Source organism: Trematomus bernacchii, unplaced genomic scaffold (assembly GCF_902827165.1).
Source record: "Trematomus bernacchii unplaced genomic scaffold, fTreBer1.1, whole genome shotgun sequence".
Taxonomy (NCBI): domain Eukaryota; kingdom Metazoa; phylum Chordata; class Actinopteri; order Perciformes; family Nototheniidae; genus Trematomus; species Trematomus bernacchii.
Window position 1 is genome coordinate 18,467,985 of NW_022987648.1, and position 13,724 is coordinate 18,481,708.

The 13,724-nt window shown below is 40.4% G+C and overlaps 1 protein-coding gene across 2 annotated transcripts in view; it reads left to right on the top strand.

Annotated features, from left to right (window-relative positions):
* The window catches only part of LOC117485980 (coiled-coil domain-containing protein 148-like), a 27,330-nt gene continuing 13,606 nt past the window's right edge, over window positions 1-13,724 (top strand). Inside the window, exons 1-9 of one of the 2 annotated variants that reach the window (XM_034134692.1) lie at window positions 1-84; window positions 1,196-1,256; window positions 1,677-1,798; window positions 4,574-4,677; window positions 5,889-5,980; window positions 6,072-6,223; window positions 8,275-8,370; window positions 8,516-8,697; window positions 9,100-9,238. In XM_034134692.1, coding sequence (XP_033990583.1) covers window positions 1,202-1,256; window positions 1,677-1,798; window positions 4,574-4,677; window positions 5,889-5,980; window positions 6,072-6,223; window positions 8,275-8,370; window positions 8,516-8,697; window positions 9,100-9,238 — 942 coding nt within the window. In that variant the 5' untranslated portion in view covers window positions 1-84; window positions 1,196-1,201. Of the gene's footprint in view, window positions 85-650; window positions 671-1,195; window positions 1,257-1,676; window positions 1,799-4,573; window positions 4,678-5,888; window positions 5,981-6,071; window positions 6,224-8,274; window positions 8,371-8,515; window positions 8,698-9,099; window positions 9,239-13,724 lie in introns of those variants that run through there. The other variant, XM_034134693.1, reaches the window with a different exon arrangement.

Genomic DNA, 13,724 nt, shown 5'->3' on the forward strand with positions numbered 1-13,724 from the left:
CGCCTGGTGAATTGAGGTTACAGCATGAGGTCCTTCAAAGGTGTGCGTTGTTGGCGATGACTCGGTCACAAGATCAAGATTAAGGTAGTATTAGATTCACTCCCGCTGTTTATAAGCCTAAATAAGTTTACCTTGTGCCGTACACGTACGCAAAAAAGCTAACACTTTCTTTACACAGTGAATTCATGACTTTCTGAGTTAACGTAGCAGACCATACCCTCCTGCCTTGCGCACAGATGCATGTATTTTTTCCCTACGTTTTCCCCCCAATTATTCTGCAGTAAGTGAATGAGCGGAAAAAATAGATAATAAATACCTTGGGGGGACTGTTGTTCCACTGGCTGAGCTGCGGCTAGGATCTACATTGGAAAATGTAACTTCATCGGTAAAGTCCCCTCGTTTAGTCCCATGCATGTGGAAGAGTGAAAACGCTTCTCCATAGTCGTGAAGAAGAAGAAGACCCTCCGTCGCTTCCACCAGCAAACCCAGGCAAAGCGAGCGTGCATGACGTCAGTGGGAGTGTGGGAAAGCACTGCACACTCCTGATTGGTTGCAATGGGAGCAGGGGGCGGTCCATAGGAGGTTCCCTGTGTTGAATTAACCAATGGGAGTAAAGATAATAGTTTCCTTGGTTACATTTTTTTTTTCACTGTACAGTGGGATACAGAAGGTAAGGTAGGGTTTAGTGGGTTAAATGTTTATTTTACTCGCATAGTAAAGAGTTGACTCTTCGTGTGAGTTCAATTTAGAAGCAGTACGAGGCTCTGTAAAACTTCGCTGTGTTTAATGTTTTCAATATTTCAATTCATCTGACTTTACGTTTACTGTAGACTTTGTTAGCATTAGCTAGCTGACAGGATAGGTAAACAACTGCTCCACCGTGACACCTCTCAGGCTCACCTGCATGTTTGTAAGGTGTTTCATTTGTGTGCCCCAGTATTACTTTTGAACTACAGGGCTCCAACACATTATTATTAATTATTTTCTTAATAATTTAGTAAGAAGTATTTTTAAAGGCATACTACCACTTGATTTTATTGAGTTGAATTGTTTCACTGGATTGGATTTAGCAATGTCTTGAAGACCTTAATAATCTGACTAAAGCCAGGTACCTCTGCCGTTTAAATGTTATTTGTTTTTCAAAAACCTCTGTATTTTTCACATAAAAGCAGTTATTTATTCCTTCATTTTGCAGGCAAAAATGAGTGGAATGGATCGGAATACATTCATTACAAACTACAGAGCAGAAGATGTGGGTAAGTCAGCAGAAACTGGGCCTGAAATATTGCTGACTTGTGACACAGTGGCCCCATTGATCTGTTGAACAGATTTGACCTGATGTCCCCGTGTTGAATTCCCCAGGTGTCAAGTCTCTGATGTTTTTGACAAAGGCAGCATTGCTTGTATTTATTCACCCGCCTCTTTAACTCACAGCTGAACTGCTCAAAAACTGTCTGACACAGTTAGTTTGCCCCGCTGTTACCCCCCCTCCCCTCCAGTCATTTTTCAAATTAGCCCTCCAATCCATTAGCGCTGATGTTCCTCTGTTTTCACCTCCTTTTTATTTCTTTGCTGAAGTCAGCATAATGACTTCACTTCAGACATTAAAAGTGATGAGATTTTCAACAATTCCAATGATCCTAATTCAGCCATATCATTTGCTTTCATCCATGCAGAAAAACTGACACTGCGGATGAAAAATGGTCTTGGCAGCTCAAAGTACAAACCGGCTGAATACCAAAAACTACAAACCATTGTTGATGCCAAGCGCCTGGAGTCTGATCTAATTGGATTAAAGGTAACATTTGGTTGTTATCAATATCCTGCCTCTGCTTGAAACAGCATTGTTATTATAAAATCTATTCCTGTTGTATTTAATAAAATGTTGAATCAAGAGCAAATGAAGAAGAATGGGCAACAACACAATAATAGCAAACAGTCCTATTCATTATCCACCACAGGAAGAGCTTGAACTGACAAAAAACAGATTTGAATGTGAGGTGATAAAACAAAATGTCTCCAATAGTGGGAAATAGTGCCATTTATTTGTGTTTGTCTACCTTTCTTTCCTCTCTCTTCAACACATACTGTTAAGGGATTTCATACCATATGACAACAGGGATTTCATACACTTTATAGTTTGTCCAACCACATCACACAGAGCAGTAATATCACTACCATACACAGTAGCATTACAGATCTCATGACTATTCATTTAGAGACCCAGGGTTTCTACAAAACGGATTGAAGTTCATAGTCTTCCAACCCTGAGTACAGCAAAATTAAAAGAGTATTGCTTTGGGCAATTGAGATAAGGCTGTTGGACCTGCGGTGTTTTAATTGTTAAACTGTGGCAGAAGCCTTTAAGCATCATTATGGTTGCCCGTGGCTCCTTCCAACCCAGCACGCTGCATAACCTAGATAAGACGGCTATGTTCACATCGGGTCGCCCTGCTGAAAGGAAGGCGTTCTGAGCATATCCTGTTGGTGATGTGATTGAGGGTAAATAAATGAGTCGCCTCAAGGGGATCATTATTGTGAAAGGACTAGCAGCATTGCTAGATACTCAAACACCCTCTTTTTGCCGATTGATCATATTTTTTTTCTCAGCAGCTCTGGTTTTTGTGTTATTTACAAAAACATAGAAATAATATCTTTAATTTAAATGTTGTCAACATACAATGTGCCTTTATCGTTGAATACATTTGGACTTGTCACAATAAGCACATGTGTAAATAATGAAATTAATTATGAATGAATTCCATTAGGCTGCTACAGTTTTAGGGTCCTGTGCTATGAGCAAAATTGCCTCTTCTTTACTATATAGCGCACTCCATTTACACACTGCCTTTTTATTAGAGTTTTGGAATACTGAAGAAATGTTTGCACAAAATAGTGTCCTGAAAATATCCACTATGAAACAAAAAGGTGTTCTTGTGCGTTGCATTACACTACCTTCTGCTTCAATCCAAGAGTTCACCTAGTATTGAGCGATACAAAAAAAAAAAGGGAACAAGGGATCATTAATGTTTTTATTAACACCTGTGCTTCACTCTGACAAGCCAAAATGTTGGGGAGAGGCATGAATTCACTCAATATCTCTATGATCGACAGATTTCGTTTTTATGGTACTCTGGCGAAGCATCATCATTTGTGGCTATAATCATGTATTTTTGATTTGAACTCCATATTTCTGATTTGGGAGCTTTAAAGGGTTATGTCATGGATCTGGAAAGTACCACATCATGTTGTTTATCTATATCTTGGTTGGGATTCATTCACAAGAGATATCTGAAAGGTATCAAAAACAGATCAAATCTGCACAGGCTGTTTTAGAGATAACAAAAACAATGAGAAAGGGTGTCATGCCCAAACATTTGCAAAAACAATGTGGAGTGGCAAATATACGATTACAAGTAATAGAAGCACACTTTTTCCTTTGACTCAGTTTGATACAAATAATTAAAAAAGTATTTGTCCACTAAAATGGTTGAAAGGGGAACCGTACTGGCCCTCGATCGTTCAGAGTGTTTATATTGGTGGATTAGGTTATTGTAACAGTGAGAGCAGAATTCAGCTGATGTAAATTTAGCTCCAGGCTCATTCTTTGTAGTCCAGCTGAGTTTATTAGGCAACCAATGCACATTTAAATCACCTAGCCTGGAGGAGGCAAGGGATGACCCCAATTTGGCCTCTTTCTTTAAAGACAGCCCTTGTTTCAGATCGAGCACTGTAGATTGGAATAACTCTAAAATGTTTTTGACATCCTGAGGGTAAGGATCTGTAGACGAACCTGACCCTGAAGTTTGACACGCATTAAAGACAACGATAAACACATTAACTCCTTTTCATTTCCTATTAATATGAAATGCATTGTTCCCATGGATTGGTTATTTGAGATATTCCTTTGAACAATTATCTGAGCCAGTGGCCTGTGTATAAAAACGCTGATAGAAGACAATGAATTGCTGCATGGAAAGCGCTGTGAAGGAGGGCCTTGTCCTTTCATAATGAAAAGAGAAAATAAATGAGAGTAGATTAAGACTTTTACACCCCCCCCCCCCCCCCCCACCCACCTCCTATTCCTAAAAACGTGTCTCAGGTTTCCACATGATTATTTTAATTTGCTGCTGTTTATTTTGCCTTCATGCTTTAACAGTGATACCGTTTCAGTTGAATTAACTCCGTTGATGAGCCGTTCACAGCCACAATATCGCTAATAATGGCTGAAGCAATGCCTGTGTAAACCTATTCCTGATGTGTGTAAAGGAAGATAACTTATTCCTGGTAAAAGGACACAAAAATTACCTATTTTATGTTTCACCATCCGTTCCAACATCATGATTTATTCACTTTAGTTCTCGTGCTTTTTCGATGTTATAAAATGGCCCAGATAATTGATGCATTAAGGCACTTACAGAGTCAGGTTTTTCAAGACTATGTTAATTATTTGTAGGAGGAAATAAATGTCATGGCTAAAGTGTATTGAAAAGCAAACACTGTGGTGATTTGTTTTAACGTGCTGATTCAGTTCCAGGGTTTTTCCTGCTGAGCGTTAAACCTTGTCTTATAGGTTCAGAAGACGCGTTGTGCAGCCAAGGCGACCAAGGAGAGCTCCGTATTACGGCAGCACAGACAGGTGTGGAGCAGAGAGTGCCCCAGGCTGCAAAAGGCTGAGTAAGAGCCCCCTATTACTCCCTGTCATTATCTGCCGCAGTTTTCTGGCTATTACACCACGCAACCGTTCCACTTAAGCTCCATTGAGCCCAGGCAGGACCCTGCACGAAAAAAATAGGGTTTAGAGAAAGAGAGGGGACAGCAGCCTGGGGAGAAATACTGTATGTATTAGGGAGAAAATAAGAAGAGAAGAGATGGAAGATTCCACATGATTTCCCTGCAGTGATGACATTGAATGTAAGGGTGAGAAACAGAGAGAAGTAGAGGGTTTGAGCTGTGTGGTGAAAGTAGAGTAAAGTGAATGGAGAAACGCGCTTCCTCTGCGTCCAGAAGTGTGGGGCCCCAGCGGTGTCATGCCTTGTGAAGTGAGAAGGGCAGCGCTAGCTCTGGGGTGCAGCGTGTTTGGCTGCGTAATGACTGTGTCTGAGCCACCCAAGGTTAATGATGTACACAAGCGTGAGCCTCAGTAATGAGCCTACTCATAAAGAGGTGCCACTGCTTGGAACTCTCTAGGCATACATCTAGTTAAAATACCATGGGATTCAAAAGCCACCTTGTCAGATGGTAAATCAGGCAGATGTCTCTATGGTAACTTCCTTTATTCACAATCATGTCAACCCCCGAGCCAGTAAGCAGCAAGTCAACAATCTCTGTAGCGCTCTCCGTGGGGCTGATGGTGTGATACTGCCCACAGCATGTTCACATTTTTTGTGAAAGATTATTCCAGTTGAGTCTGAGATAGTGGGTGATAATCAGAAGGAAGGATAGGTCTGGTCCCCAGCCTGTCCCCATATCTCCAGAAATGAATCCCAGCAGTCAATGTAGTGGTGAAAGGTAACTAAATGCATGTACTTAAAAAAAAATTTTAAGTCATTACTAAGTTACTTGAGTTTTTAAATGTAATTTTAAATTAAATTCTTAGTTCTAGTTACAAGTTAGTTTGCAGATTCAGATTATGAATATCAAATCTAAAAACTTTAACAATAAAGGTGTTGAAATTGGCCCAACGTTTAGCACATAAAGGCATCAATGATTTGTTGTTTGTAGATCTGCCATAAATTAGAGGTTATTTTAATAAGTCAACATTTGAAGTGATAATTTATCGCTGTCTTAGCGGGTATTCTGATTTTGTATTGTTATTTCTTAATTGTTGGCTTATTAACTTAATGTTGTTGTGTTTAAAACAGTTTCCCCTTCCTCTCATGAAACAGGGAGAAGGCTGAGAATGACATCAAGGATTTTCTTCAACAGCTCAGGCCAAACGGTAGAACAGACACTGCCATCTTCTTCCTTCAAGATTTTGGTAAACAACACTAACCGTTTGATCATTTTCATTATACTGTTTATAAATTCAAAACTCACATGCGCCCTTGCACATCTGTGTTGGGGTTTAGGGGTGCTGCTGGAGAGGGAGCGTGAGGCGTTCAGGAAAGCCACGGTGGAGCCTGTTCTTCAGCTCAAGGACGACCTGTGCTTCAGACTGGGTGAAGCACAACGTCAGGATCTCATTGCTAATCAATCCGACGGGGAAGAAGTTAAACAACAGGTATCTGAGTGAAATAAAATGAAAATGGATGTCCACCGTGACATTGATAAAGGAGCTTCATTTGTAGAAAGCTAGCAATATTTCTAAATCTAGGATCAAAAATTGATTTAAAATATAATTTCTGCACCTGGTTTTTTAAAGCATTTTTCAAGATTTGAGGATTTGCTTCTTACAGCTCATGTCCTCAGATGTTAGGGAACTATTGAGGTACCAAAACAGTCTGTCCTGCACATCCAGCAGAACTGGATTGTCCTGCTTGTTCACACAAAGATTTAAGCTTGCACACAGTCATATTCACTGCTATTGAATCTCTTGTTTGTTAGATATCCCTCCCGAAGTCACAGAGTCTGCTTTTGACTCTCAGAGGCTTTCTGCAAGCTGCAGAGATGAATGGCGAGATTAGGGAGTAAGCAGGGGTCTTTAAAGACAGACCCAACTTGGAACGAGCTGTCTGCCAGCCATTTTGTCTCCTCTGTGTGGCTCCCTCAGGCTTGTTTCTTTCCCATGACCCCCCTCTACTTTTTCTGGCCTACAGACCCTGGAAACATTATTGCATAAGCACAATAGAACAATCCCCCCCGTCAACATACACAAACACACCCAGCCTCGGGTTCTCTCTTTTTCCTTTTGTTAAATTTGTCTATTTCTTATCCCACCACGTTCATCCCAAAACCCAAGTTTCGAAAGAAAATGGGCCTTAAGTTAAAGGGGACCTATCATGCAAAATGCACTTTTGTACGTCTTTTATACATGAATATGTGTCCCCGGTGTTCCAGGGAACTCACCAAGTGTCAGAAAACACAACCCTCTCTATTTTCCTCCATACCCAAATCTCTAAAAAAGGGGCTGCAACGGATCTGATAAAAACTGATCCAGATTTGAACACTTTCCTGACGTCAGGACAGTGGCGCTACGGCTATTGGGCCAACTCCACCAATCAGGAGGAGACAACCACGGCATTGCCGTTCGAAAGCGCTGGAGACGTTGTAGTACATATGCCAGGCCTGTAGATGGTGCTGTTCTCACAGAATCAGCCCTTGCTAAAACAGATCTAAAAAATGTCAAATTGAGCAAAATGAGGCATGGCTAAAATGCATGATCTGTTTGGTATTTTGAAAAAAAAAAAGTATAAATATGCCTTATATAGGTATGGTCCTACACTATATTATTCACATATAGCATGATAGGTCCACTTTAAGCACTACTTTATAAAATGAAATCAAAAGGTACAATGAAATGAAAATGGACCTAAGGCCATGTCACTGGCGGTTAAATAATGTGAACTATTAAACATCACGTTTTTACCAGCATTGACTAGATTTAAGAGTGGAGTTAAAGCAGAAACTATAATAATTGCATATTTTACTATAAATTATAAAAGCTTTTAGTATTTCTCCTTATTCATACATTCTTAGTGAGGTTACCAACTAGATTAACTATGCTAATATCCCTGTCCTTCTGTCCATCCATCAAGGTAACTTTTGCTATCTTTGATCGTAATTCACCTTTTTATCATGCATCAATCCCATTCAGGCTCATAATACCTGTGTGCAGATAAAGTTCACTACTCACTTTTTGATTGTACAACAAAACCATGGAGCTGTGCGACGTGTTTAAACATTACTGTTTATCTTCTTCTGATATTTAGCATTTTGGGAGATAAGAAGTTACTTGTCGATTGCTATTACTGAATCATTCTGATGATAAATGTTTCTGAATCAACAATGTGGCTTGGTTAAAGAAATGAACTGTTCATTTGAGCGGTCATAGCATAATGAAGTGTTACAGCCGACTGCTGTGTGTATCCCTACAATCCTCATGTTGTTTTATTCTATTTTTTTTAAAGAATTTGTGATATAAAAGTAATTCCTTGATGGGCAGGGTTAGACATGGAACTATCAAACAATTATTGATTCATTTTTATGGTAAACTAACAGCTTATTGGAATTGTATTTTCCCCAGACACAATAAGGTTAAACTGCTACTGTCATGATTGGGTTTTTTTGTGCCTTTTCTATGACTATTGTTTTGTTTTATCCTTGAATACCCAGATACACTTTGTGAAGGACCAGCAAGATGAAATAACTGCAAAACTCAATACAGAGTATCAGGTTTTGGAGGAGGAGATCATTGGCTGTGGCTTAGAGGTACATTTATCACTACTGGTTTATAGATATCCTCCTTCTCTGTCAGCACAATTGTTATTAAAAACCATCGCTACAGTGTGTCACCAAATAAAACGTGTGAACATTTCTGTATATATGTCAAAGATAGTCATGTTGTCCTTTGCAGAAATATCTCACTAGTACCTCAGATGATCTGGTGATCATAGGAAGCTGTCCAGAGGAAGTGTTGGAGTCAAACTGCCCTTACCCAGAGCTGAAGGTCGCCCTGATCCAGGCCTTTCACTCGCTATCAGAAAGATACCAGAGCAGGCTGCAGGATCTCCAAGATCAACTGCAGACAACTGACAGGTAGGATTTAGCAGCTAACATTGAATACATGTATGCTGGCATTACATTCAATATCTCACTAAGTCTTCATAGCTTTTAATGATTTTCAGCCATCCATTTTGATAAATAAAGGTATAGGCAAAACTCCAGGGAAGCTGATAAGATCAAGAATAAAGATTACAAAAACTCAGCAGGACCCCAGCAGCATAAAGGCACAGTCCCTTCCCTCCCCAGAAGCAAGCTGTTTCTCCCCAGGAGGTTGATTATGTCACTGTCTCTTGATCTGTACTTCCATATCAGCGCTGTATAGCACTGTTAGCTTATATGAGCAGTATGCAATTAATCAGTATACCATTTGGAATTCAAGTCGGGTGTAAATGTTGCTTTATGATCCTGTATTCTCTTGGTTGGAATCTGTTTCAGGTTCTGTGGCTGGTGTGCAGATGACCACCAACGCTTCCTGTCCACTCTGTCTCAGTACACTCAGGACCAATCAAACCACAGAGCTCTCTACATGGACCTGCTGCAAAGACTCTTCCCGGAGAAAAGTAAACAAGAGCTGGTCAGTACTAAATATGTTAAAGAAAGAGTATTTATGTGCATATTATTTAGTTGAACTAAAACCCAATGCTTGTTATATTGTACACATACATACAAATATGCATAAACTCACCAGTCACCTGAACATACACACAAATACATATAGAAAATATCAAAGATAGATACTAACAGTGGTCATAAGTACCCCGTAACTTGACTTAAGTAAAATCTGTTTGCATCTTGCAATTTATTTATCTATATATCATATTCCATTTACGTGTTTATAGACTCTTCTTTAATTTGTATTTACTTGCACATCTTACAACATTCTCTTCTCTCACTATTTTATTTTTATTCTGTTATTCCTTTTACTATTTGTATTGTTTTTATTTTATTTTATGTCCTATACAGTATATTCATGTTCCATTGTTGGAGGAGCCTGGGACTTAAGTTTTTCATTGCCATATCTACACAGTAGCTACTGTGCACATGACAATAAAGCCTTGAATCTTGAGTAGTACAACTATAGTGTACAAGTACAAATAGGGCTGCATTAGCGAATAAGAAATAATGGAAATGATCATCGGTTATGGGACGTTTTCCTCAAAGAAATCCATGTTTTAAGGGGATTTCTGTTCACACTCTCACCGATACATTTACACCTTGAAGCTGATCAACCACAGTCTGATCTGCTGACCACTGAGCATTTCGAGGTTATCTGAATTGATCCTATTTGATCAATCTGGGCTACTACTGTCCTCTGCCCTTTTTTATTTCTTTCTCCCTGACTGTACTATAATAATAATAATAATCCTTATATTTATTATAGCGCTTTATCAATGACTCAAAGCGCTTTACAGATACACATTACACATACAGATCATACATACATGTAATGGTCTACTGTGGACAATACCCACAGGAGCAAGTTCAGGTGAAGTGTCTTGCCCAAGGACACAACGGCTTTACAGACGCAGCGGCGGCGGGTTTGACCCCCTTGATCTGATAATCATTGCACAGCGCACTGTGCCACACCGGCCATCTTCACACCTCAAAGTCATCGAGGCGCTTTTACAAGTACACATTCATATCATACATGTACTGTGGACAATACCCACAGGAGCAAATTCGGGTGAAGTGTCTTGCCCAAGGACACAACGGCCTGACGCAGTGGCGGCGGGAGCGGGTTTCGAACTGGAGTTCCCCAACGCCCCCTTGATCTGATGATCAGACGCACAGACGCACAGACCACTGCGCCACCCGTACTGCACACAAAACATCACATACATGCCAAACGAGGTTGCTGGACACTAACGCGCACTGTAAACTGATGCACTTCCACACACACCTCTCCCCCAGTCTGAATCCCCCCTGCAGTGTGAGTCCCATGCTCCCTGATCAATATAGCTCAGGAGCCAGCGCTGAGCAGAGACACACAGATCCGTCTGGACAATGAGCCGCTCAGCACGCTGCAGGATGTGCCATGTCACCCACTGTGGACACCTCGCTCACGTCGCCAGCTAGCATCGCCATGACAACCGCCAGCCGCGCTCTCCTACCTACCTCACTGGGTGCCGCATTTAGAGCTGTGATCGTTCAGCCTTTAGGGGGTTCGCCAGAAGGAGAGATGTGTTTCTCAACTGTCTATCACACTTTTCACTTCCTCAGAAAACAGCAAGACTTGATGGGCTCCACCTAATTCAGATACCATAATTACATTGGTTTGAATGCAGTTGGTAATCAGTGGTATAGATATAGAGTTGCTGAAATGAAACCCCACTGATTAAGAAACATTTGGGATTTGTTGTGTAGGCTTTCTTGGCATTTTCTATATTTGACATGGATTCGTATCCAGTAAACATAACCTTAAAGGATGACCCCCTAGTTAAAGTTGTCTCTGCACCTACATGTTTGGCTCCATTACAAAATAAATATCCTGTTAGTTCAGCAGCATACTGCTTGGACAGATATTTCCCTCTTGTATGTTGTGTATTGTATTTCTATGAAGTCAATGTCTCCGCTGTTAGCCCTTCTTATGTTGGTTTCTCACCTCAGAGCATTGCAGACTGCTCCTTCTTTAGCCATTCTTTTTTTTCTCACCTTTTTTCTTTTGCATGCAATCATTTCAGGGTGATAGCATCATGTTCTGCTGCTTCTTTGTCATCTTTAATTATAATGCAAGATACAAAAGCTTGTATTTTTATAGCTAGAAAGCAGGTGTGATACATTACCACAGTTATAAGGGTGTGTGCAGTGTAACAGTTTAATAGCCTTGGTGATAAATTAGCCCCCATATTGAATTGCTTGCATCTCATTTGAAAAACCTCACATTTTAAGAGGGTAAATTGAGAAGAATAGTCGTAGAAAGAACATTTTGGTAGAAGTTTCATTCTTTGACACAATATATTTTTTGTGAGAGTGTGATTTCACTTTCTCTGTGTGATCTTGCAGAGACATTACCAAAGGAAAATAGAGCAGAATCAGCGGGTATAGACAGATTAGTGCCATTTCATTACTTTTCTGTCTTAATCCTAAAACATTGGGATTATGTCAGTGTTCCTAACTTGAATCCTAGAACATATCACTATCTCAACATAGAGCCTTTTTCATTTGTATGTTGAAGTTTGAGGCCATGTTTTCTGTGTTTTGTTTAGCTGACCCAAAGTTAAACTTTCAGTTTAACATCAGACGGAGGCACTCCTGGTAGTTTAGTGAGGACATCTCCCTCTACTGGATGGGGCTTTTTATTGTATCTTATCATTTACTTTTTTATGTTCTTTCATCACAATTAGAGGCCATTTTATAGTAATGCCCTCATGATATGGCAATAGTGGAAACATTTCCTACATCTTACCTTTTCTGAATTAATCCGGGTAGCCAGTTTTATCTTTCCTCCTTAGTGTGGCTCAGTCCTTGAGGTATTCCGCAATCTGCAGAGGGAATTTGAATGCAGCACCTAAACTAAATGTCGTGCAACTTTAAATGTGCACTGCAGACATAGTGCGGTGGATGCTTCAACGTACCTACTGTGTCTGATGTGTTGGCTAAAGTGCATGCAGGCACATATGTGTGAACACACATTGCAATCATGTACACAGACACACACACTGTGAACACGCTCATTCACAAAAACTTGAGGAAGACAAGGGTAGTGAAGGAGAGGACAGGAGAAAATGAGAACCAAGGGTGGATCTTCCTAAAGTTTTAAAGTTGCGCATTAATAAACAGGATTTGCTCGGCTGCCTCTGGCACTTCTGTTCCGTTGGCAGATCTGTCAGCTCACTCATTTTCAATAAAACCAGTGAGCCGTCTAATGCCTTCCCACCGTCAGTTAGCCGCTATTAGCCCATAGATGAATATCATTCCCTCTGTTCCAATGAAGCAGCCAAGTGATGCAGCCTCTGTGAGCGCTGACACTATGATGAATAGCTACAGGCAGCCCTCACACAGAAAGGAACTGTTTCCCTTCAGGACATTTCACAGCCTGGAGAGAGGGGGCATTTGATACACCAGCAGAGCCAGATCTGCCACAGAGTTCCCCCTGTGGCCCTGCTGCCATTGTTAAAGACAGTACATCATGTGGGGCTGTTTGTGGAATTCTGATTGTTTGTCATTAATGTCTTACAACACATTGTATAATTCAGCAGTGTTTCACTTTGGGGTCATTACCTTAATCTTGATTTTCTACCATTTTTGTCTTTGATTAGGATTTTCGTTCAAAGTTTATATGAAGAACCAGTTGAGGAGAAAGTATTTAGATCCTTGATTTTAGGTAAATGTAGTAATGCCTCACTGTTAAAATAATCAGTTACAAGTAAAAGTCCTGCATTAAAAAGGTTATTCAAGGTAAAACTAGCTAAGTATGAATAGCAAAATGTAGTAAAAGTAATACATTATTTAAAGTGGACCTATCATGCTATATTTTAATAATATATTGTAGGGCCATACCTATATAAAACATGTCTGTGAAGTATTTTTTTCAAAATACCAAACAGATCATGCATTTTAGCCATGCCTCATTTCGCTCTATTTGCTCTTTTCCAGCCCTGTTTTTGCAAGGGCTGATTCTGTGAGAAGTCTTCTTCGCTGCTTTTGTGGCAGACTACAGCGCCACTTACAGGCCTGGCATATGTACTACAGCGTCTCCAGCGCTTTCGAGCGGCAATGGCCGTGGCCGTGGCCCAACCCCCCATTCCCCTGATAGGTGGAGAGTTGCCCATATAGGCGGAGCTCCCCGTTTCTGACGTCAGAACAATTTCAAATCTGTATCAGCTCCGTTGCAGCCCCGTTTCTAGAGATTTGGGTATGGAGGAAAAGAGAGAGGGTTGTGTTTTCTGACACTTGGTGAGTTCCCTGACACACCGGGGACACATATTCATGTATAAAAGACGTACAAAAGTGCATTTTGCATGATAGGTCCCCTTTAATAAAAGTACCGTGTGCAGAAAAATGCAAAAAGAAAACACCAAAATAAATAAAAAGAGATTAATCTGCAAAAGCAGTTTTTG